This window comes from Sardina pilchardus, chromosome 12 (genome assembly GCF_963854185.1).
Source record: "Sardina pilchardus chromosome 12, fSarPil1.1, whole genome shotgun sequence".
Lineage (NCBI taxonomy): Eukaryota > Metazoa > Chordata > Actinopteri > Clupeiformes > Clupeidae > Sardina > Sardina pilchardus.
In genome coordinates, this window is record NC_085005.1 from 16,542,856 (window position 1) to 16,564,896 (window position 22,041).

Genomic DNA, 22,041 nt, shown 5'->3' on the forward strand with positions numbered 1-22,041 from the left:
ACCAGAAGCTGAGGTAAATTGTTTCTTCTTCTTCTCTCTCTCTCTCTCTCTCTCTCTCTCTCTCTCTCTCACGCTAGCAAGACCCTACACTGGCAGGAGAATGCACAGGGGTACATTTAGAATAGAATACACACACATACGTATACACACGCACACACGCACACACACACACACACACACACACACACACACACACACACACACACACACACACACACACACACACACACACACACACACACACACACACACACACACACACACACACACACACACACACACACACACACACACACACACACACACACACACACCTCTCCTGTCTGAAGCATGAAGAAACACATGCAGACATGCAGATTACATGTGCTTCACAGGAAAAGGGCCTAATGGCTCCTCCGAGTAGCGCCATAAACGGCGGCACAGGGGCCGCCCCCTCAGCCCGGCCGGGACACACAAAGGGCTCCGGGTGCCTCCGTGTTATGACAGCGGCTCTGCAGCACCGGCCAAATTCATCCAGACAGACAGCTCAACCCCCCCACCTTCCCCTTCCCCTTCCCCCCTCACCACCGGAGCTCACACGCAAGACAGGGGGGGAGGGGACCAGGTTCCCATGGCTGTGTGCGTACACACACAAGCACACACACACACACACATGCTCAGATATACACAATACATCAATTTACATACTGACAAGGGGACAGAAAGACAGTGAAGCGTTTTTTTTTTTTCTTTCATAGGGGGCTGCAACAACTGGAGGACCTGCCTGTTACAGACAGACACACATGCGTGTGTGTGTGTGTATGTGTATGCGCGGTATAAGGCGGGATCCCGCTCAGCTCCTGATGCATTCTGGGATGCGTGCGTGGGGGGTACTGGCCACTCGGAGGCCAAGTTAGCGATGGGGAGTTGGGGAGGGGAGCAGATGGGCTTTCTCTCCGCGCCGAGCATCACCTCTCCGTCACCGACTCATCCCAACAGATGGGCCCAGAGGGACAGAGGGACGGTGCGCAGAGACATCGCTAATCTACCACCACTCCAGCACTCAGAGAGTCAACACATACAGGCCGCAGATGTATATAACATACACACACACACCAAAACACACACTACACACACACACACACACAAAGGTTTTGCATAATTCTTCTCCTCTGAATATGTAGCACACATATTTTGGAGGTCAGAGAGGAATAAAGCATGCACCACTAGTTTCACTGAATTCCCCACTGCTGAGCAGATTCTCTTTGTTTACAGTGTTGCATAAATGCCATGTACAGCCACACAGAAGATACAACCTTTCCTAATGATAATGTTTATGTTTCTGACTTGTGTTATCCATTAGCAACCCCCCACTTCTTTTCTTTCTTTTTTCTTTTCTTTTTTTTAAAGAAACATGGTGCAAAAAGATCTTAGGTCTGGCTCAAATCACATTTCCCCTGACTGATCAGTGCAGAATGAAAGATAAACATTGTTCCCCTTATTCCCAGAAGCCGTCCACAAATTACACCTGGCAAGCTAGGACTTAGAGTCTGGCTGTTGTCTCTGCCCAGAGAAAGAGGGGTAGATCAGAATTCTATGGGTGAAGCTCTTAAAACTCCACTGTGCACTATGAATGCTGCGGACTCTCTCCTCCTCTCCACCTGACAAACAAGTGATATCCAAGATGTGGAGATCTGATCCGGCTAGTTTGAGGTATTTTGTCTTTGGACATTTTAGTGAAAGAAAGAACGAACGAACGAAAGAAAGAAAAGTGCGCGCAATCTAATACCATTAATACCATTACACATCCAGCATTAATGAGTAGGGCCTACAAGGGCACTGAATGATAAGAAAAAAAGTCTCGCGTCTTGATGGTGCGCTACCTAAATTGTAAATCGCGCCGAGAGGTAGGCTAAACCAGAGGGAAGGGAGGCGGTTCCTAAACGCATTTCTCACTGCAGGGAAAATATAGGCGTGATATCAATGTCTGATTTATATCACGACAACCGGAGACTTTCCCCACAAGCAAGTGAACAAAGGGCTTTTTTTCCAGGAGTAACCCTATTCTTTGCCGACATTTTTAAGTGGCTAACGGAATAGTCTGGAAAGAATGCTATATTTGTTCCTGTGAAATCTCACAGTGGCTAAGGCTGCGTCTTCCTGATTCAAACGTCAATTGAATGTCACTGAAAACGTAGCATAGCCACATAAGATATGTTTCTCATTCTTGTAAAACAAAACAGTGCTGGTCATGATGTAGATGGACTTTAGAAATGGACACAGGCACGTTAATCTGATTTAGTCCAAGTTATTATAAACCAGTCAAATATTTACACGAGCTAGGCTACTTTTCATAAGCAAAGTAAGCCAAGTAGCTATGCCATGCGTAAATAGTAGATAACCCAGACTAATTGTCTCCTTTGCCCTGTGTTTAACTACGGTGTGCGTACATCCATAAACGAACCGTCCCGTGATCATGCACTTTCCTTCATGATCCCAACAAACCAACCAACATTTTCACGGAAAAATGTTATCGAAGCTCCATGTAGGCTATGCTTGTTCGCAATGCTGTGAGATGCCAACAGTCCACAAAGACATGACTTCGACGGAGTTGCACGATGTTGCTTATGTTTCATTTTCACATCTACAAACGCCTCTTCTAGGGTAGGCTATTGAGTGTTAATGATAATCCAATTTATTTTTACCCATTCTCTATGCTTTTGTTCCTGTAGTAGCCTACTTCGATACAACTAATTATTCCAAGGATGCTTTTTTCAGCAATATGTTGGACATTGTCAGTCAGCGCCCACAGAGGCTGTGAGCGCACTGTCAAATAAGTCAAATAAAAGAGTTGCAAGTAAATGTTGGTCTACTCTAACCTGCTCTATGTGTACATTTATTTGACAAAAAGCATGCTTAGCATCTTAGATACGATCAGAGATAGTAAAGCCTTGTTTGTTTAACTTATTCGCTTAATATCCAGAAATATAGCCTATAGGCTATTGGTAAGAGAATAAAGCAAAATGTATGTCTAGACACTTCATATGGCAGTCATCAGATATATGTATGGCTATATCCTGAACAGTTCTTGCGCTCTAATACATAACTCCAAATCACCTAGTCTATCTGGCGAAGGAAAAATGCACGGAAATAATAAATGAAAATTGTAATTTACTTACGACTTCAGTGGATTTTGAATGACAGTCGCCATTTTGCCACACTGTAACCCAATATTCCAAATCTCTGAGTTCTTTGGGACCCCTATGAAAAAAACAGCCAATGTGGCCCCGTTGTCCGGCTTTTTGACCAATACAACACTGCTGTTCAGAAACAAGGCGTGGTTAAGACGAAAACTGTCAAAACGTTTATGGAAGTGTTCACTCCAAGTCGTATGCAATAAACATAGGCTAACTTTACCAGCCTACTGCAATTAACTCGCATATAGATATAGGCTACTTCAATTCAACTAGCCCAAAAAGGAATAGTGTGATGTCTAAAATGGCTTTTCAGCCTATACTTAGTTGGGCCACTGGGGGATGAAATGGGTCTGAAACCTTGAACATATAGCCTAAGAACTATATTACTTTTATTTATTTGTTTATATATTTTTACTAGTGTTTGTTAGTACTGGGCTACAGGCGTAATGCAACATTTATTTGGCTTAATTAAAACAAGTAGGCTATAGCCAGGCTAGCCTACAATTCAAGACAAATAGACCTACAAAACCATGTTGACAACTAGAACTGGAGTCTATAGGCTACCTACTTTTGCTGAATATGCAGTTATAGCCATAGGCTATCATTTGACTAAAAATAACTTAAGAGCAAGAAGATATCTAGCCTATTAGGAACAAAGACAGCCAAATTAGTCCTTATTTTCAGGTGTCAGAATGAAAGAAAAGGCCTACTGTGGGCCTATGTTATTTGAAAGAATATAAAACTGCTGTTAATTATGGATTTTAATATAGACTTATGACTGTTGCATATTTTATGTATTATCAGAGGACTCTGGTATTATGATGAGAATTTATAGGGCCGCCTATAGGAAGTAGTTGTAGCCTACTTTTCTATCAAAATAAAAGCTTATGCTGTTACATTTCAACAATACCATCATAATATAGGCTGTTCAAACAGCAAGTGCATGTTTTTTCAAATAGCAGGCCATAATGTTGTTTATGATGAGATACAGTGTATGGCATTGAAAAATGTTTGATTTTTCATCACATTTGAAAGAGCATTATAGCCTATCAAGTATCAACAGTAGGCCTATCTCTCTCTTTTTTTTTAGCGCTATCACCATCACATGTCTGTATTATAGTTAACATGATGATTGCAGTGCAGAATAGATAGGCCTGCATGGCAGATTAGATAGGTACATTTTGGCGAAAATAAGCCTTTGTTGGAGAGCAAATATATTTTTGCTCATATTCCCTGATTCCCAAAAAGTTATCATGGGGAGGGGGACAATTGCCTATGCAACACACATTTTATGTCATTAATTCCATGATAGCCACGACCGACCTATCTTGCTGTTAATTGCTCTCAGAGTCTGACGCACGAGAAATGGAAGAAGCAGTCAGGCAGGAACTCGCCATGGGGCATTTGCAAAAGAGCGCAATCGCCGCGCGAATCGTCACCAGTTTACATGAAGATATAATAGAAGAAGAGGCATGACGTGACATTACCTGCGCGAAAAATAAAATAAAATAAAAGTAGGCCTAATACCACTAGAACTACCATAGGCCTACTTTGCCCCCTATCATTAGGCCACCTCTGCCAAGAAGGACCTTTCCAACCATTGTGCTTGTGTGCTTGCTTGTTTGTTTGCTGTGACCGAGTCATTATGCGTTGAATTGCAGTAGACTGAAGCTACCTTTCATTTCGCGAGATGGGGCATGTTGGCCTACTGTCCCCTCCCCTCCTAGATTTAAAAGTGATATCATAGACATAGCCCATTTACCTTATTAGACATTCTCTGGTGATATTTTGATATGGGAACGAGTTACCCGGAAGTAGATGTTTGCCTGTCTCGTGTGAGCGTCTGGCTTTAGCAAAGGTTTCCATAACCATATTGTCAAGTTCTTTAAATTATTCGTCACTTAAATGTTTCCTTATTTACAACTGGTTAACTTGTTGGGCAAGTAGATTATTTTAGGCTACTAGCAGCTGGAGTAAAGTTGTTAATTTGTTGTTTGTTAGCTGGCTTGTTACTTTGTTGTTATGTTGATGAAACAAAACAGTTGACTGCAGTGACGTTAAGGTTAGTTATACAGGCTAACTAGCTAGCTAAATACACAGCAGTTATTTGACGTATCCCTCCTAATTGTGGCTGCTGTCTCTGTCATAAGCTATTAGTCCTGGCAAAAGTGTACTCCCCGGGTTTATCATACAGCTGTCAGCAGCAAATGCTCTGACATATCTTACCTGTGGGGAGACCATCGACTCCTGTCTAGAACGAGTTTTTTAATAGCATGTAATTTCAGACGTAGATTATTTCCCACATGATCGACTTTTTTTTTTATCTGTCCCATTCCTCTGCTCCTTATATGTATCTCATTGTAAACACAGATCGTTTCACTTGAGTGTCTTTAGCTTTTAGAAACACTGATTTTAATTATTATGTCAAACAGATAATGAAGCGAGGCAGAGGTCGACACGGGCGTTACTTTGGTAAATGGCGAAGAGCTCCGTCCACTAGCAGACCCCATCAGAGGTATGATGATTTGTGACAGCTGTCAAAGCTCTTGCCTAAAAGCTTTGATAAGGTGCGGTGTTCAACACGCATACTCTCTGTACCCCTGTCACAAATTACGGCGTATTTGACGTGTGTGCTCACATTTTAGCAGCAGGTATGACGAGTCACCTGACCGCTACAGCACCTCCAATGAAGGTGCAGAGGCTGGATCCAGTGCGTCCTTCGTTTCCTCCTACACCACGTCCTCAACATCCTCATCCTCCACATCCACTGCACCAGGTAAGCATGGAAGGGCCATGGTTCTAGTCTAATGGGTTCCCAAGGCCATTTAGCTGTTCATTCCCTACTGGCGGTGTAAATGAGAAACACGGTGCTTTACGCAGAGGCATAAACAATCACTCCCAACCTGGAGCATGGGGGGGGGGGAGGAGAAATTTGATTGGCTGATGAGCTCAAATACTAACAGCCTTTTTGCAAAACCAAATTGTTGATGGCAGATCTTAAAATGTGTGGGTAAAATCCTTTGCACCCAGGTCTACAACCAACTCTACAGCTTTCCCTCAGCTGTTGCACTCAAAGCAATTTATGTCTGTAACAGATCTACCAGGATTCTACTTTGATCCTGAGAAGAACCGCTATTTCCGCCTGCTGCCTGGACACAACAACTGCAACCCCTTGACTAACGAAATGCTTCGAGCAAAGGAACATGAACGAAGGAGGTCTGCCATGCTTTTAGAGGATGAACAACCCAGGAAGGTAAGCAGCAGAGGACTTTTGGGAGTTGATGTAAAAGTGTCTTGGCTGGCTTGTGTCACGTGTGGGACTATAGCACTTTATGTTTTGTAACTCTTGTGTTTGGCCCAGGTTTGATTTCAGCTATTCAGTCAACTTTAACTTTAACAACTAGTGCTGCGAGACAAACATTACATGAGAAGATGTCTCAATAAAGAACTGTATTTCATGCCCACATTACAGAAAGCCCCACGAACAGGAATGAACACATCACTTCTGTTACAAAACAGACACTTGGGCCTTCTTCCTCCCAGCTCTTATTGCAGGTATGAAATCAGTAGTGATGTCCATTGCACCTTGCACGTCTTGACAACCGTAAAAAAAAGATGTCTGCCTTTCACACCACATTCCTAAAGCACTGCAGGTGTTGGCATTTGAAGGCAGTTTGGTCTGTTTCCAGGCTGATCCATGAACTGAAGGTGAGCGGGATGAGGCGACACAAGCTTGAGGTTCAGAGTTCAGACTCCAGCTCCCCCAACACGGACAACTTCCGCCTTATTGTGGTGAGTATCCAATAGCTGTAGTGCAGTGTTGATCGAAAGGCCCATAAAATAAATTATCTGATCATCATATCATTGTTTGTTATAGTCATATTCAGAATTCATACTTTGATTGTATTGTGCTGCTTGCTTTAAGCCCAGCATCTTCAGTCTCTTTGCTTGTTTGTCATCCATCAGGCGGACTCCACCTGCGAGCGCGTGTTCACGGTGAACGATGTGTCCCACGGTGGATGTAAGTACGGCATAATGAACCTCAGTGGCTGCAGTAAGGGCTCCCTGTCCGTGGAGATGTGCGACAACCTGTACTTCACCAACCGCAAGGTGAGGAGGTGGTGTCTTAGCAACTTCCATCTTCACCAATCACACTCTGTACGATTCAAAGTCAGAACATTCACAATCACTGTCACAGGTTTTTCTTTGAGAACATACATTAGCTACACTACTCAAAAAAAGGAAGGCATATCTGGCTTTCGGGTGAAATTTATGGAAAATGTAAAAAGTTAAAGCTACAGTGGTATTATATCATGAAAGTAGGGCATTTAAGTAGACGCATGCAATGGTGATTTCCTCACCACAAACAAGTTATTGAAACAATGGCCATTGGCCAACAAATTTCACTCAAAAGCCAAATGTCCCTGACTTGTTATGAGTAGTGTACTTTGGCCTGTGTTGTTGGAACTCAAAACCCAAACAAACACCTAGTCCCCCACATGCTTGTTTGCCGTTTTTGTAACATTTTGGCTACGCTAACAGTCTTGTTGATTGTATGACAGGTGAACTCCATATGCTGGGCCTCTGTCTCCCATGCAGACTCACATGTGCTGTATCCTTTACATTGCTGGAACCACATTGGCTCCCCAGTCATTCTAATCTCTCCACATCAGCCTGTTTGTGTTCTTATTACCTAAAGCATTGCCATCACCAGTGTTTTACTGTGGCGTACACTTTTTTCCCCCCTGCTACAGTTAGAGATATGGTTAAACGCTCTCACTGTCTTGGTTATGTCCACCACAATTGGTGTATTACAATGATATTAACTGATGAGTGTAAACACAGGAGACTTGTATATTTGAGACATCATCATTGTTGACTCTTCCTTAACTCGACCTTGACCTCAGCTTGTGTCTTGTGAGTATATCGGAAACTCCAGGCTGTGTGAGCCTACTACCCGCTTCTCTTTTCAGCAACTCAAACCCTGGTAAGACATCACCAGCCCCTTCCCTGCTTTGGTCTGTTTCACTGCGGACATGCATACTGTAATCTGTGGTGCTTTTTGCTTTCGCAGACCAGCCAGGGATGCTGTGCAGCTTCAAGATCTCCACCGCCTGGTCGTGTGCTTGGTGCCTCAATCCACAGGCCGACAAGACATTCAGCACTGGTGAATACTAAGATCCCGACTAAGATCATGTGTATACGCCATGTGTGTGTGTGTGTGTGTGTGAGAGAGAGAGAGAGAGAGAGAGTTAGAGAGAAAGAAACATTCTAAACATACTATGTCTGGTCATGTTTCCAAAGATAAAGTTAATGTTGACTGGGGGTATTTAGCAGATGCTTTTATTTTAAGTGTCATGGTCTTGCAAGTCACAACGGCTGGCCAATAGGGTTTATGCCGAAGGAGGGAGGTGGCCACATCACCCTGGCATGGGAGGATAGGATGAGATGAGGAAAAAGTCGAGGCTTGTCTCGGGCTGCCGGGAATCTTTGGTCTGAACCCTACTTAAGACATATATATATAATGAATGTACTGTATCTGTCTGGTTACTTCTAGGTCTCTCGCGGCATGTGATTGTAACGAACGCTGTGACGGGAAGGAGGCAGACATACAGCATCGGCAGTGACGTACTCGCCCAACAGTTTGCTCTCAGGGTGAATGGATAGTCGTGACTTTCTTTTGTAAATCTGAGAGTTTAACTTTGGCCTGATTAACATAGTAAGGGCTAGAGACACATACAGTATCACAACAATCAGTGTAAACGAGATAAGTTTAATGGCAAAGCAGAGATTGTGTGTTTTTGACACGATTTTAAACCTGAATGTGTCATGTGTTTGTGCCAACAAACCTTTTTTTTTTTCTGTTGGGCCAAATTCCTGTCCGATTTGTTGTGTAGTTTAGGCTCACACTTGATTAGAAGACAATCAAAGTCAGCTCAGGATTTCTGGCATATCAGAGCTGTTTATCGGCTGTCTTCCAGTATGAGCACAGCAATCATGTCCGATTCAAACATGAACTGTAGTTTATATTCAGCCGTTTATCAAGGTTGGGTTGATGTGTGGTGTTAATCTAAACAGAAAGAAAGAAGCGAAGGACAGCACTCTTCAGATTTTCCTTACTTTATTCGCCTACGAACGTTTCGGGCAGAGCCCTTCTTCAGCGTGTAATGGCGATTGCACCCATAGGTGGTAGGTGGGCCCTAAATAGGGTGTCCACCTTTGACCCAATGATTGACATACATTAATCTAAACAGAAACATTGAGTGGCGCGTTCTATCGACTATCTCCACAGTCATCCAACATCAGATATCTCTGAGCATCTGTGAGTCACAGGTCTTTAACCCAAAAATCACAGTTGGATTGCAATAAAGGTTTTTATGACAATCTAATCTGTCCCCAAGCCTGATGTGGGTGACCCAGATAGCATGTACCTCAGTCAGCTAACATGTTGATTAACTCCTCTCAGGCCCCAGTGCTCTTCAATGGCTGCCGCTCAGGAGAGATCTTCAGCATCGACCTGCGGCAACGCTCGCGGCGCGACCACAGCTGGAAGGCCTGCCGCTTCCAGCAGGGCTCGGCCGTCACCTCCGTCCGCCTCCTACGGGACGAAAACTACCTCCTCGCCTCCGACATGCAGGGAAAGGTCAGACATGGGAAGCTCTTAATAACTCATGATAACTCTTGTGTCTTGATAATTACCTTTATATCAGAAAGGCACTTTAGCCAGCTCATACACTACTCACACAAAAGTTAGGGATATCTGGCTTTCGGGTGAAATGTAATAAAAATTATGTACTAAAAATGTTAGTACAGAAAGTACTAAAACATTGAAGTGTTGGACATGCACATTCAAAAGTTTAGAGAAGGTCACAGTTATCTCCTATTTTTATTTCTAAAAAAAAAAAGACATTTGAAACAAAGTGAGTCTATTTTTTTTTTACCCCTTTGTTGTCTTATTGGCACACACTTTCCAATACTCCACCCCACTCTCTTTCTCACACACACACACACACACACACACACTCTCTTCCTGCTTAATGCATTTTCCTCTTTGGACACTTAAAGATCAAGTTGTGGGATATCCGTACGACCCGACCAGTCCAGAACTACGAGGGCCACCATAATGAGTACGCTTACCTCCCCCTACATGTCAACGAGGATGAGGGACTACTTCTTGCAGGTGAGAGACTCATGAGGAATGACCTTGACTCGTAACAAAACTGATCTTGCCAGATTTGGTGTAGAAAGAGGCAGGTAACGTTTAAGTGAATGTATGGGCTACGCAGCATTCTTGAGATTGCCTTGTGTGCCGCTGTCTTGGCCAGGGCCCAGTTGAAAATCTCAATGCGTTCTTTTCCCTAGTTAAATGAAGGTAATTGATAATGATAATAACTCCACTATTTAAAATAGAATCTTTATTTGTTCACCCTGATGAAAATCCATCTTCTCCTCTTCCGCCTTCATCCTCTTCAGTACTGCACTGGGAAATTGATTGAGTCCTATTTTGTTTCAGAACAAGTTAGCTAAAACTCTGTATGAATAATCAAAACTATAACTAAAAAAAAAAAAAAACCTCCCTCCCTGGTTTCCCTCCCTCCGTAGTTGGCCAGGACTGCTACACGCGTCTGTGGAGCCTAAGCGACGGGCATCTGCTGAGGACCATTCCGTCTCCGCACCCGGCGGGCAAAGAGGGCTTCGACAGCATCCCCAACGTGGTCTTCTCCTCCCAGCTGGGCGGCTGCAAGGGCCTGCCAGGGCTCCTCATGGCCGTGCAGCACGACCTCTACTACTACCCGTACAACGGCGACTACCAGGACGCCGCCCCGGGTGGCGAGGCAGCCGCGGGACCGGGTTCAGAGAGGCAGACCGAGGCGTGACCGAGGTTACCGTCCCGAATTGTGGCGTCTGGGGCACGTAGCTGACCGGCCGTCCCGGCAGGATTGGTTGCTTGTTCTCGTAGTCACTGAGAGGTTGTCGAAGACTAAAGAACTTCTGAGAAGAGATTTGGAGATGATGGCATAACTTTTGTTTACAGAGAGAGCTTTCAGAAACAGGTGCAGCCTTTTAAAAACGACTCTCTCGGGCATTGAAATTTACATTGTTACATTTTTTTGCTGAATGACGAGTTTGCGTTTTCTTTTTTTCCTGCTGTGTCTACCACAAGTGCAATTTATGGACTGGAAAGATAATGTGATGAAAAATCTGCAAGACAAGTTGCAAGTCCTCTAGATTTCAGTTATCTGAACAGCCAAATAATGAATCTTTACTTATTCCATGAGTGATAACGGTGATTCTTTTTTTTTTTTACAAAAAAAAATGCCACACACAAATGTAAACAAATGTTCAGGTCTACATTGTTTTTTTCTGTAAACCTCTCTCCAGGATTTTATCTTAATGGATTTTCTTTTTCTTTTTCAAAAGAACTTTGCACTAGTTGCAGTGTGCAGCGATTCTTGGATTGATATTTTATAAAATAATATGAACTGGTACATAAAGAATTTACAGCCTTGCCATACACAAGTGCTGCGATAATGGTCATTTGAAACACCTGCCTGTATGATCAGCTTGACCTCTGAGGAGTACATAATAAAGAGATCATAAGATCTCACCACCATGAAGAAACCTTTACATCTACTGTTATTTTAAACAATCTATGAATATAACACACAGTTAATTAAAGCAATTAAAGTACAATTACATTTTTAGGAGTATACAAAAATATCTTAGCAAAGAATAATTTTTACAAGTTTGTTCAATATCTATTGAATGGAAAATATTATTCATCACGCCTTAAAGCTAATATGCATTATATTATATATGCATAATATGCATTTCCCAGGTTAATTTCTACAATGGTTGAACCAAGGAAACCAATAGCCTCACAGTTCTGTTAAAGCCAATCTAATCCTGTATAATGTAGAATGGCATATGCTCCCTATCGATACTGAGCCCAAATCGTGTTCTTATGAATGCTAATAAAATTGGGTTATCTGTACCGACGCCCAACCCCTAGTGACTATGAAAAGTTGAGATGAAATTATCTTAAATACAAAACTGAAAGGTGATGGTGGGAACTACAGTATGAAGACCATATAACAAATAAAGACAGTTACACTCTTCAGATGTTCATATGTTTTAATTATATCAGCATACATGGTGCAGAAAATAGGATGGTTTAACACCTTAGTTCCTCTATAAATTACAGTCCTTAGCTGTCCTTGCCCAAACCTGTATACGTTAGTGTACACCTGTAAGCTTATTTTGCAGCCAAACGTAAACTCACTGAGCTTATTGAGAAGATATTACACTGATTATGAATATGATTATGACCATGATGAGACTGGTGTAGCTAGATGAGACTGTACACTCCTTCAAGAGGGGGAGCAGGGGGGGTTGAATCAGTCCAGAATCTATCGTCTGATTGGGTGATGTGGCGTAAGCCAGCACGTTAACATCACGCGCAACAGTTTCTGAACGACTCCGATCAGAATGATCTCGGAACCTCAGACATTTTGAGGGTTGAAATAAATTTAGAAAAAAAGAAGAAAAAAAAGATAGAAAGAAGAAATGATACAGACCCATTTAAAAAAAAAAAAAATTAAAAGCCTATTAAGAATACATTTCCATTATAAAATGATGGCTGGCAGACCATGACCGTTTAAAACCTATCAATGATCTGTGCATAACAGGCAATTAATCATACCGATACATAGAATGGAGTATATCTAACAATGCTACATTTAAGGATGAGGGGAAAATGGGTAGGCGTGTGGGGTTAAGGTTGCAAATAAAACCAAAACATTGAAGAAACATTGAGTTAGACCTCATTCAACTTATAAATGGTCAAAATGATGTCACAGATTACAAAGATGGGGGATTTGGACTCTACCATGATCTGCAATATATTTTTTTTATTGGTTTTATTGGGTTTGGGAAAGGTGTACCTGCCCTCAAAGTCTTCTGCAACTACAACCACACTTCCATTATTTAACCCCAACAGACAACTCTTTGAAGCGGTTAAAGTTGGCTAAAGCTGAGGTGGCAATGTAAATATAATGCAAATGAAGATAACCGTACTTCACAATCATCTACTCTCATCAAAGTTTTTACTTTCAGCCAACGGCTACTTCCCGATGGATAGAATGCCTCAGTTTTAGCCAATGAAAGCATGAGCATAACCTGGGGTCAGTGTGCTTATATGTGTGTTTCAAAAGTGATTGGTGGACACATCAAATCGGTGAACTGCAAGAGATTGTCACAAGGGTTTCTGTTCGGCTTTCTGTCAGCGTTAGTTTAGATGCAGATCAAAAAGAGTATGTGCGTCTCCTTGTGCTTTTCCAGAAGACAGAGAGAATAGGCCACCACAACCTTAAAAGATTGAGCAAACAAAGCGTAGGGAAGGTTGTATTTGGAAAGGGGGGGGGGGGGTGTTATAGAGGCAATGCAGTTTCTTTTCATTCGCTGGATCCCACGATATATAAGCCGCTACAAGTCTTTACCAGGCCCCACCCAACCTAGCCAAGCTAAGCCAGAACCACTTCTAGAGGGGAGAGGAGACTCAAGGTTGTTCTGGGGCCCTCAGTGGAGCCCTCTACAGGCAGTCTTCCACTTTTCCTTTTCCTCCTTCCTCCTCCTTTCCTCTTCCTTCTCTCTAGCCCACCTTCATCCACTGGGGTGTCTGTCTATCCTGTCCAGTTAGAGCTCCCTCCTTCTGGCTGCAGGCGACGCAGGACCCGCACCGGGTGGTCCCAGCACGGGAGGGAACGGGCCGGCGGTCCTGGGAGCACTCGTCGCACACGCCCTGCCCGCACGCCCGGCAGTGGTGGATGGAGAGGCGGGCGCTGAAACTCCCGCTGGCACTGGTGGCAGCACCGGATGTCCTGGTCGGGCACCCAGTAGCGGGCCGGGCGGCGTCCTTCATCAGGCCTGTAGCGCGGGAGCAGAAACACACGTCTCAGTGGGGGGAAGTGTACGGGGGTGAGCGGCGCGCGGCTGATGATGACCGCAGCATACAGATGTAGCAATGATGGAACTGTGCAGCATTTCAACACTGTTTTCTGCTCTACAACTAGTAAAGGAAGAGATCATCTATAGCAAGACATGATATCTAAAATGTTGCCAAAGTGAATCCAGACTTAGTTAAAACTCATGTCGCCCTCTTGTAGTGTCCCCATATAACCACCAGATGGACCAGTGACAGAAAGATTCCACACTTTTCCCAGACCTTTTCAAACTGATTATTTGCTCTTCAAGGACACAACTTTTTGTCATTTTGTAAACATAAACCTGTATTTTTGTTGGGATTTTGATGTTGATTTTTTTTTTTTTTTTTAAAGACCTTCCATCAAATTTCCTCTTTCCAGGTCTGGAAAACAGGATTTCATAATTACGTACTTTTCCAGACATTCTGCGCAAGCACCCGGTCCACGGATGCCACGAGCCTTTGCCACATAGCTCTCCACTCACCCAGGGGGATATCTATGGCGGTAACCACGGCTCCCAGTGTGTTCTGCACCACTTCTCCCACTTTCCTTGGGATCAATGTCCCCCCTTCCTCCTCCTCCAAAGCTGCGTCAAGTAGCTCTGCTTGAACGACCAAAGAAAGATCTGATGAAGCAAGCCAAAATTCACTCGCTTAATGACGGGACATTGCTCAACAAAGTTCACTCTGAAAGAAAACACTGATTTGTGATGCCATACTGTGTTAATAACATACCAGTTATATAATTGCATATAGGAATACCATAAGTAGGGATTTAAAAAAAAAAAAAAAAAAAACAGTTGAAAGTAATTTTCTGTTGGATTAAAAAGTTCTGAAAGCAATCCAATGATTGGAGGCTTTGTCAGAGCAAATACATTTGCCAGTAATTGTGTAAAATGTTAATTGTTGTGGGAGAGGCCGTAAAATAAAACAATAAACTGAGCAAAAAAAATCAACATGCTCTGTCATTTTGCTCCAATTAAGACATTTTAAAGACTTTTCAAGGATCCACGGGGACCCTGCGTTCGAACCCATAACAGTCCACGCTTAACCAGGCTTGGTCTGGACGCTAGATTTCAGCGCACTACCTTCTGGGATGCCTCGGTTCTGGAAACAGGCGTCACAGACCCGCACTGGAGCGAGTCCCCAGCCTCTCTCCGGCACGGGCCGGGACTTGGACGAACAGGCATCGCAGAAGCCTTCTCCGCAGGCGCGGCAATGGTGCTTGGAGTCGCTGTCCTGGAACGCCTCGCCACATTTATGACATTTCTGGAACCAAAACAAACCAAAAACACCGCGGTCGTCACCATCACATCAACAACCTCTTGCTCTCACCATAGACAAAAGCTTCTGCCAAATAACATAAACATAAAACTTCTCCACAGGCCATGAGGTCAGAACTGCATTATCAACCCTTGGAGGTATGGTTTAGCCCTGGATACAGTGATGGATTGTACATTCTACTCATTTCAGTGTCTACCATCATCTTGTTTCATGGTGCTCTGTTTTGGCAACAAAACTATGAAGAGCCAAGCAATTACACGTATCCAATGAACACTGGAACCAAAGTCTGTGCTTCTTGGCTCTAAAATGGAGGGTGCACACTGGCTGAAACTAATCCCCAAAAGCCTGACCCCTGATTGCTATGAATCACCCCTACAGCTTAGTTTCTAAGGATCTATATTAGCTCTGCCAAATGGCCCAGGTAACCTTCCCATGGTCCTAACAGTGATAGGAGCTGGTAGGTCAACAGCTCTTGAGGTTTGTGCCCGACCGGGTTTACTCACCGTGATGAGGGAGTTGGGAGTCCAGTACGCCGGGGCAATCTGGTCGGTGAGCCAGGAAGTGACCGCTTTGGTGGGCTTGACGCTGAGCTCGGAGAACGACTGGGATATGAAGCTCACGCCGTCCAGGAGTCGCTGGGCAGCGTTGTTGTTGTCTTTGAGAAAGCCGTCGGACTGGGTAGGAGAAACGCAATGGGAGAGAGAGAAAGCCATCAGTGCAAGGGAGATGCACATTCCTCTTCCATATCTGCAACTGCCATTTTAGCCAAGATCCCTCGTGAATAGCTAAATGCTACATAATAGTTAGTGTGATGAATGCACATTTCTGCAACTTATTGGTCAAACAAAATACTGTATAACATCAAGAATGCCACCATGGATCAATCTAAATGCCTCTCTATATCTGACCCAAAACAGAGTCTCTGGGATTTAGAAACATCCATTGTATGCTGTAGGATCACATCATTCAGAGAGAGTGAATAGCCCATGATCTCACCCCTGGCCAGATGTGCTGGATCTCGGTACGGACCACTGTGTCAACGGGGTCTTGGTTTCCGTACCAGTACTGTCTGCTTCGGTAGATCACTGAGCAGTTTGGGCATTCAATGACGTACCTGCAATGCCAGCCTCCCATCAGTATAATGTCAGAACACAACATGGCTGCTAACTGAAGTGTATGTTGTGCAATGACGACTCACCCGGACCAGGCATAAATAGCCAGACCAAACCAGGGTGAGTCAGAGGATGCTGTTGTCTTGGGAACAACGATGACCTCTTTGCCCCTTTCATAGCATGCCTGAGGGGTAAAGTCATCATGTTAAGACAAACAACCCCACACACACACACACACACACACACACACACACACACACTTTTTCGAAGAACTTTTTGCACACTGAAATGCGGCAGAGGGAGAGAAAAAGAATGTGCCCAATCCAGTCGTCTGAGTCCAGATCTCCTCTGATACCTCCTCTCCTCCGCAGTGGCCTCTGGGGAGGAAGACGGGGGAGCGCACGGCTGGACTGCTGACTGTGCAGACACCCAAGGGCAAGGGCTATATGTTCAGAGCTGCAGAAGACTGCGTTGCCCAGCCTCTTGTGAACTAGAAACACATAATACTTTGCGCATCCAGATGTTTTTTTTTTCTTTTTACCATATTGAATAGATAAGACTGGAATATCATTGCAGCATACTAAACTAGAGATGACTAGAGCCAGCATAAGGAGTTGGGAACATAATTATATTATATACATAAACATATATTATATTTAAGCATATACTACATACATATTACCCTATGTGTGATTCTACTATACTAGAATGGATTTGTCAGAATATGGCGATGATGAGCCTGTGTGAGATTCTAAACCAGTCCTATTTTAAATCCAACAGAGGCGTGGAGAGATTTAACAGACAACAGTAATGGCAATCAGCAATTGCAGTGCTTTTTGTTGGCATTGTTGAGCAGGTTGTGAGGAGGTCAGCCGACCTTGTTGCACAGTTGTTCAGTTCTCCATCTTGTTCAATACCACGCTTTCAACCAGTTCTGTGAGTGGCACCACAGTCACACCTTTATTTGCCAGACTATGCAGTAATTATTAAATTCTCCTTTGCCCTGTCTTGTATGTCTTATATGTTGTGTTATGTCTCTATGTCTGTTATGTCACTATGCCTGCATGGAGATATTGCCCCTCTGGGAAAGCTTTTTACCTCCGCCAAGGAGGTTATGTTTTCATCGGGGACCGTATGTTTGTTTGTCTGTCTGTTTGTTTGTCTGTCTGTTAGCAAGATAACTCAAAAAGTAATGGATGAATGGGAGTGATCCGTAACACCGTCGGGATACCGGAGCCGTTTATGTGTTTCGCTTAGTGGTGTAATGGCATGGTATGGCCACGTGGTGGCGATAGGAATAGTTTAGGTTCAAATGTATGGCAACCTAGGAAGAACGATAAAGGCGGAGGTCTGCGCTCTCTGAGTGCTTTTCTAGTTTTTAATTGAATTGAATTGAATTGAATTGCCTTACCTTGCAGGTGTAGATGCGGTTGTCACAGTGAGGCGAGTAGCGGCAGCGGTGCTTGGCCTCGTGCGGCAGGCCCTCCCTCAGGTGGTTCATGCTGTTCTTGCAGCCCGACCTGTGAATGTGACGGCAGCACACAGGAACCCCCATCAGGCTCCCATATGGAGATACATACAGTAACTTCCCACATATAAGCCGCATTGTGTATAAGCCGCAGGACAGTGTTTTATGCAAGTTAAAAGAAACAAAACCATATTAACACCATATTAACTGGCCCCCTGTATTAACCTCATAGCTGAAGAAATTTTGAAAAATTGATGTGGCTAATAGTCGGGAAATTACGGTACAGGTCATGACTGACCTAGACAGGGGGGCTTGACAGGCCCACTTCTAATGGTGCAACAGTGCATGACATTTTTGAGTGTGAAGTAGTAGTTTGCAGAGGTGTCAAAGTCCAGCTTCAGAAAGTAAAAGTCCTACCACATACTGTATCTGTGCCAACCATTCTGATTCTAATTACAGTAGTACAACTCTTCAGCCAGATAGAGCAGCTAATTAGTGAGATCACCTGTGTTAAGTGTACAGGTAGAACATGGTTGGATTCTTACTTTCTGAAGCCGGACTTTTCCAACTCTGATAGTTTTTTAATTAAGTGATATCACTGCCTGGTGTATAAAAATCGGACCATTTGTATGTGTATGATAATATGAGCACAGTATTGGCGCGATACCGAATGCCAGTGTCAGTATTAGTGCATCCCTAATACAGCTCATGACTGACGTAGACGGGGGCTTGACTGGTCCATTTTTACTGGTGCAACAACAACAACAGATTGTGTTGTTGTTGTACATTTTGTGCTTGTGCAATGGTATGCCATGCGGTGTTGAGAGTAGAGTAAAGGGGACGGGGGAGGGAACTGACCCGCAACTCAGACAGATACTGGAGCAGGTGAAGTACTCGTCAGGGAAGAAGGAGTTGCTCGCCATGTGCTCCTCGGGAATCTCCCCGCTGAAGCGCTCACTCAGGGCCTGCGAAACCAAAGTCGCTTTTAGCTGACGTGATAATCATACACATGTGGAGCGGCTTGACAGCACAGGCACACCACCAACGCAGAAAACTCACACTGGTGTTTACAAAGAGAGTTAGACAGACCCACAAATACACACAGATAGATAGGAATGCACACACACACTCACAACAAAGACATTCCCCATATAATTGCACACAAACACATGAATACACACACACACACACACACACACACACACTGACCTGTAGAGCCTTGTAAATGACACTGGCGGAGCGAGGTGAGCGGGTAGTGTTGTTGTCCAGCTGCTGCTCCAGGCTGCGGAGCAGGCCGCTGAAGTCGGTGGGGGGGTTGTAGGTGCGCGTGCCCCGGTACTGGACCGAGCTGAACGCCTCAGGGAACAGGCCCAGCTTCCGGAAACGTTCCTGCAGAAGCCTCTCGGCTGACTCGGACGGCTTGTCTAAACAACAGAGGAGATAAACAACAGCTGGTTGTTGGCTTTTTTATCTTAACAACAGCTGGTTGTAAGGGGGGGGGGGGGGGTTGTCAGCCGAGATTTATGACTGCTGAAAAGCCTGAGTGATTTTGTGCAGCCACAAACTACATACTATAAGGTTACACTCTGTGCACTCTTGATGTCTGGTACTCAAATTTCTTGACTGAATCAAAAGCCATATTTCAATATCACGTTTCAGCATTACGTGGTCTGCTCAAACAGCGGATCATGTTATCTTGTTAGTATGCATTTTTAAGATCCAGTTTCAACGTGTGTTCTCTGATGAACTGCGGGTCCACTTCTGGACTTGCTTATTCACCTGAGCCGAGCAGCTTGGTGTGGACAGTCTCGTGAAAGATGATGACGGCGGGGCCCAGGGTGGACAGCGGTACGTCCAGTCCGCAACGCGCCGTGGTGGCCTTCAGCTCCTTGGTGAAGTGCTTGAGATACGCGTCTGAGGCGTCGCCCAGGAACTTGAAGAGGTCGTCGTGGAGCCGGTCGGCATGCGTGCGGTAGATGACCAGGTCCGACACGGCCAGAACCTTCAGCAGAAGCCGTGTACGCTGCCCCTGATTGGCCCCGGCACCCAGAAGGCCTTCCGTGTCCACGACCACCACCTTGTGGATGGGGTCCAGAGCAACCCAGACCCCCACCGTGCAGGACTCCTGGGTGGGGGATGTCTTGAAGACCTCCCGGCCCAGGAAGAAGGTGTGATTGAGAGTGTGGGACTTGCCCTCTCCGGTGTTGCCAAAGATGGACACAACTTTCAAGAGGTCCTCTGGTCCACAGCCCAACCTCCTAACAAAGTCATCTTCACCCTGAACCTAGAGGTGGGGCAAAGGTATCACAGCAGTGTTGCAACAACCACCTCAGATAAGAGCATTAAAGTTTCACTGTTATACCAGCTGCCATTAAGCATTTATGCTTTCAGTATTTATGTCTATACAGGTCACTTGTATACCAACCTGCATGTCTTCTTTGTCATCCACCAGAAGGAAACTGGAGACTTTCTCAAGTTTGGCTTTAAGCGCTTCCAGTTCTCCATCAGCACCTGCTGCGGGGTTCTTCTCTGGTTGTTTGGCAGGGGGATAAGGTGTGAGCGGGTGTTTCCGTTTATTCATACCGCTGTGGGTGCGCTTCTGACAATCCAGGCACAGGTTGATTTTGCAGCCCTGACAACGGACTACCGCCCGTAGTCGTCCGCCGTTCACTGGAGATCCGTTCTCTCCTTTGCAGGAATCACAAAAGGGCACATGGCCCGCCGAGATTCTAACTCGGTCGTGGTTCCTCATACGTTCCTGCCTATGGAGTTCCAGCTCACAGCGCACGCACTGCAGACTACCACACTCGTCACACTCGTAAGCGGCCTCATCTGAACCGCCGCAGGCATAGCTCTCCTGGCAGACGAGCATGGTGTTCATGCTTTTGTCTTGTCCACTCATCAGTGTTCTGGGGTTTAAGAGCTGAGACGGTAATAATATGAACTTAATAACCCACTAACGCTATGATCTCTAACACATCTGAATAAGTCCGGAATAACCTATGCAGTTTCCAACTGCATTGTGGTATTAAGACAATGGTACATAAACAATTGGATTTTCAAGAAAAATGTGCCTCAGCAAGATTAGCTATTAGAGAAGACACAAACTAAGCCTACAATATGGCACATCTATTGTAATCCAAAGACCGAGTATAGACAGCGAAGTAGTGACAGTAGCCTACAAGAGAGGCTCCTAACTCAGCATGTCTGTCTATGCACGGCATAAAATAAAATTGGATTGCGATATGCGAAAATCACAGAGCCAACGTTTTATGTTTTCATTTAAGGCTTTACAGATAATCGGACAATGAAATATTCAATATGAACTATAAATAGACTTGTTGAGAAACTTGGCTTGCGTTACACTCCGTTTACAGTTTTGACCACTATAACTATCATAACAATCGTTTGGTGAACATGTAGCCTACTTCACGCCAGTAATCGGCGGAGCTTACAAACCTTTTCGTAGAGGTATAATGATAAACACTTATTAAGAATCACAATTCCCCTACTTTGCTAACTGGCTAGGAGTGTTGTAGTGTACAACCGTACAACACTATTGTTTGGACTGCTAGCTGGTTTAGCCTTTAACTTGCTAACATAAGAGTGAAATAAACAAGGTTACGGACAACATGGAAAACACCACAAAAACGCGTCAACTCAATAAAGCAGTGAAGCTAAATGTACACACGCATCATAACATCGTTATCATCATACACCCAATAAGTTTCCCGACATCAACACAACAATATTTGTTCTCTAGAGGCTGTGACCTAGCTAGCAAAAGAGCTGAATTTCAAACCAGGCAACTTGCTATCAGCTAGCCGCATAGCGATATACATCTTCATCGTCCAACTGCACAGCCGTGTCTTGGTACAAACTCTACTTGCAAGAACATAATTTTTAGATACAGTGCCGGTTGTGAGGGATTCATAATTTTCAACCAGCTTGTTTATAATAATTCCCCTCCTCCCCGGGAGAATGTAGTGGACGTTACCAGGTCAGATCAGCTGATCGGCT

The 22,041-nt window shown here is 44.3% G+C and overlaps 3 protein-coding genes across 6 annotated transcripts in view; 1 reads left to right on the top strand and 2 right to left on the bottom strand.

The window, feature by feature from the left end:
* The window catches only part of dpf3 (double PHD fingers 3), a 37,838-nt gene extending 34,558 nt beyond the window's left edge, over positions 1-3,280 (bottom strand). For both annotated transcript variants that reach the window (XM_062551208.1, XM_062551207.1), the window contains exon 1: positions 3,159-3,280. In XM_062551208.1, coding sequence (XP_062407192.1) covers positions 3,159-3,190 — 32 coding nt within the window. In that variant the 5' untranslated portion in view covers positions 3,191-3,280. The remainder of the gene's footprint in view (positions 1-3,158) is intronic.
* Positions 3,281-4,985: 1,705 nt separating this feature from the next.
* wdr21 (WD repeat domain 21) lies at positions 4,986-11,480 on the top strand. 3 transcript variants are annotated; one of them, XM_062550117.1, is made up of 14 exons: positions 4,986-5,034; positions 5,609-5,691; positions 5,822-5,952; positions 6,272-6,429; positions 6,649-6,731; positions 6,866-6,968; positions 7,143-7,286; positions 7,739-7,788; positions 8,084-8,163; positions 8,251-8,343; positions 8,734-8,831; positions 9,643-9,819; positions 10,242-10,356; positions 10,779-11,480. In XM_062550117.1, exons 2-14 carry the CDS (start codon positions 5,612-5,614, stop codon positions 11,051-11,053), a joined length of 1,587 nt encoding a protein of 528 aa, XP_062406101.1. In that variant the 5' UTR covers positions 4,986-5,034; positions 5,609-5,611; the 3' UTR covers positions 11,054-11,480. The 3 variants fall into 3 exon arrangements, with proteins under 3 accessions (XP_062406101.1, XP_062406100.1, XP_062406102.1); XM_062550116.1 differs by lacking the exon at positions 4,986-5,034 and adding an exon at positions 5,084-5,238; XM_062550118.1 differs by lacking the exon at positions 4,986-5,034 and adding an exon at positions 5,084-5,238 and having other exon boundaries at positions 5,825-5,952.
* Positions 11,481-13,827: 2,347 nt separating this feature from the next.
* LOC134097273 (zinc finger FYVE domain-containing protein 1-like) lies at positions 13,828-22,026 on the bottom strand. Its single transcript, XM_062550119.1, is given in 13 exon segments — positions 13,828-14,022; positions 14,024-14,076; positions 14,079-14,102; positions 14,643-14,783; positions 15,246-15,426; positions 15,945-16,115; positions 16,438-16,555; positions 16,640-16,737; positions 17,965-18,073; positions 18,880-18,986; positions 19,231-19,445; positions 19,801-20,305; positions 20,447-22,026. Coding segments are annotated over 13 exon segments (2,394 nt in total). The 5' UTR covers positions 20,924-22,026.
* Between the last annotated feature and the right edge of the window lie 15 nt (positions 22,027-22,041).

Coding starts and splice junctions, on each gene's coding strand:
- wdr21 (XM_062550117.1), top strand. CDS start 5,612: ATGAAGCGAGGCAGAGGTCGACACGGGCGTTACTTTGGTAAATGGCGA. Junction 6,430..6,648: donor AGGATGAACAACCCAGGAAG/GTAAGCAGCAGA, acceptor CCCACATTACAG/AAAGCCCCACGAACAGGAAT. Junction 7,287..7,738: donor TGTACTTCACCAACCGCAAG/GTGAGGAGGTGG, acceptor ATTGTATGACAG/GTGAACTCCATATGCTGGGC.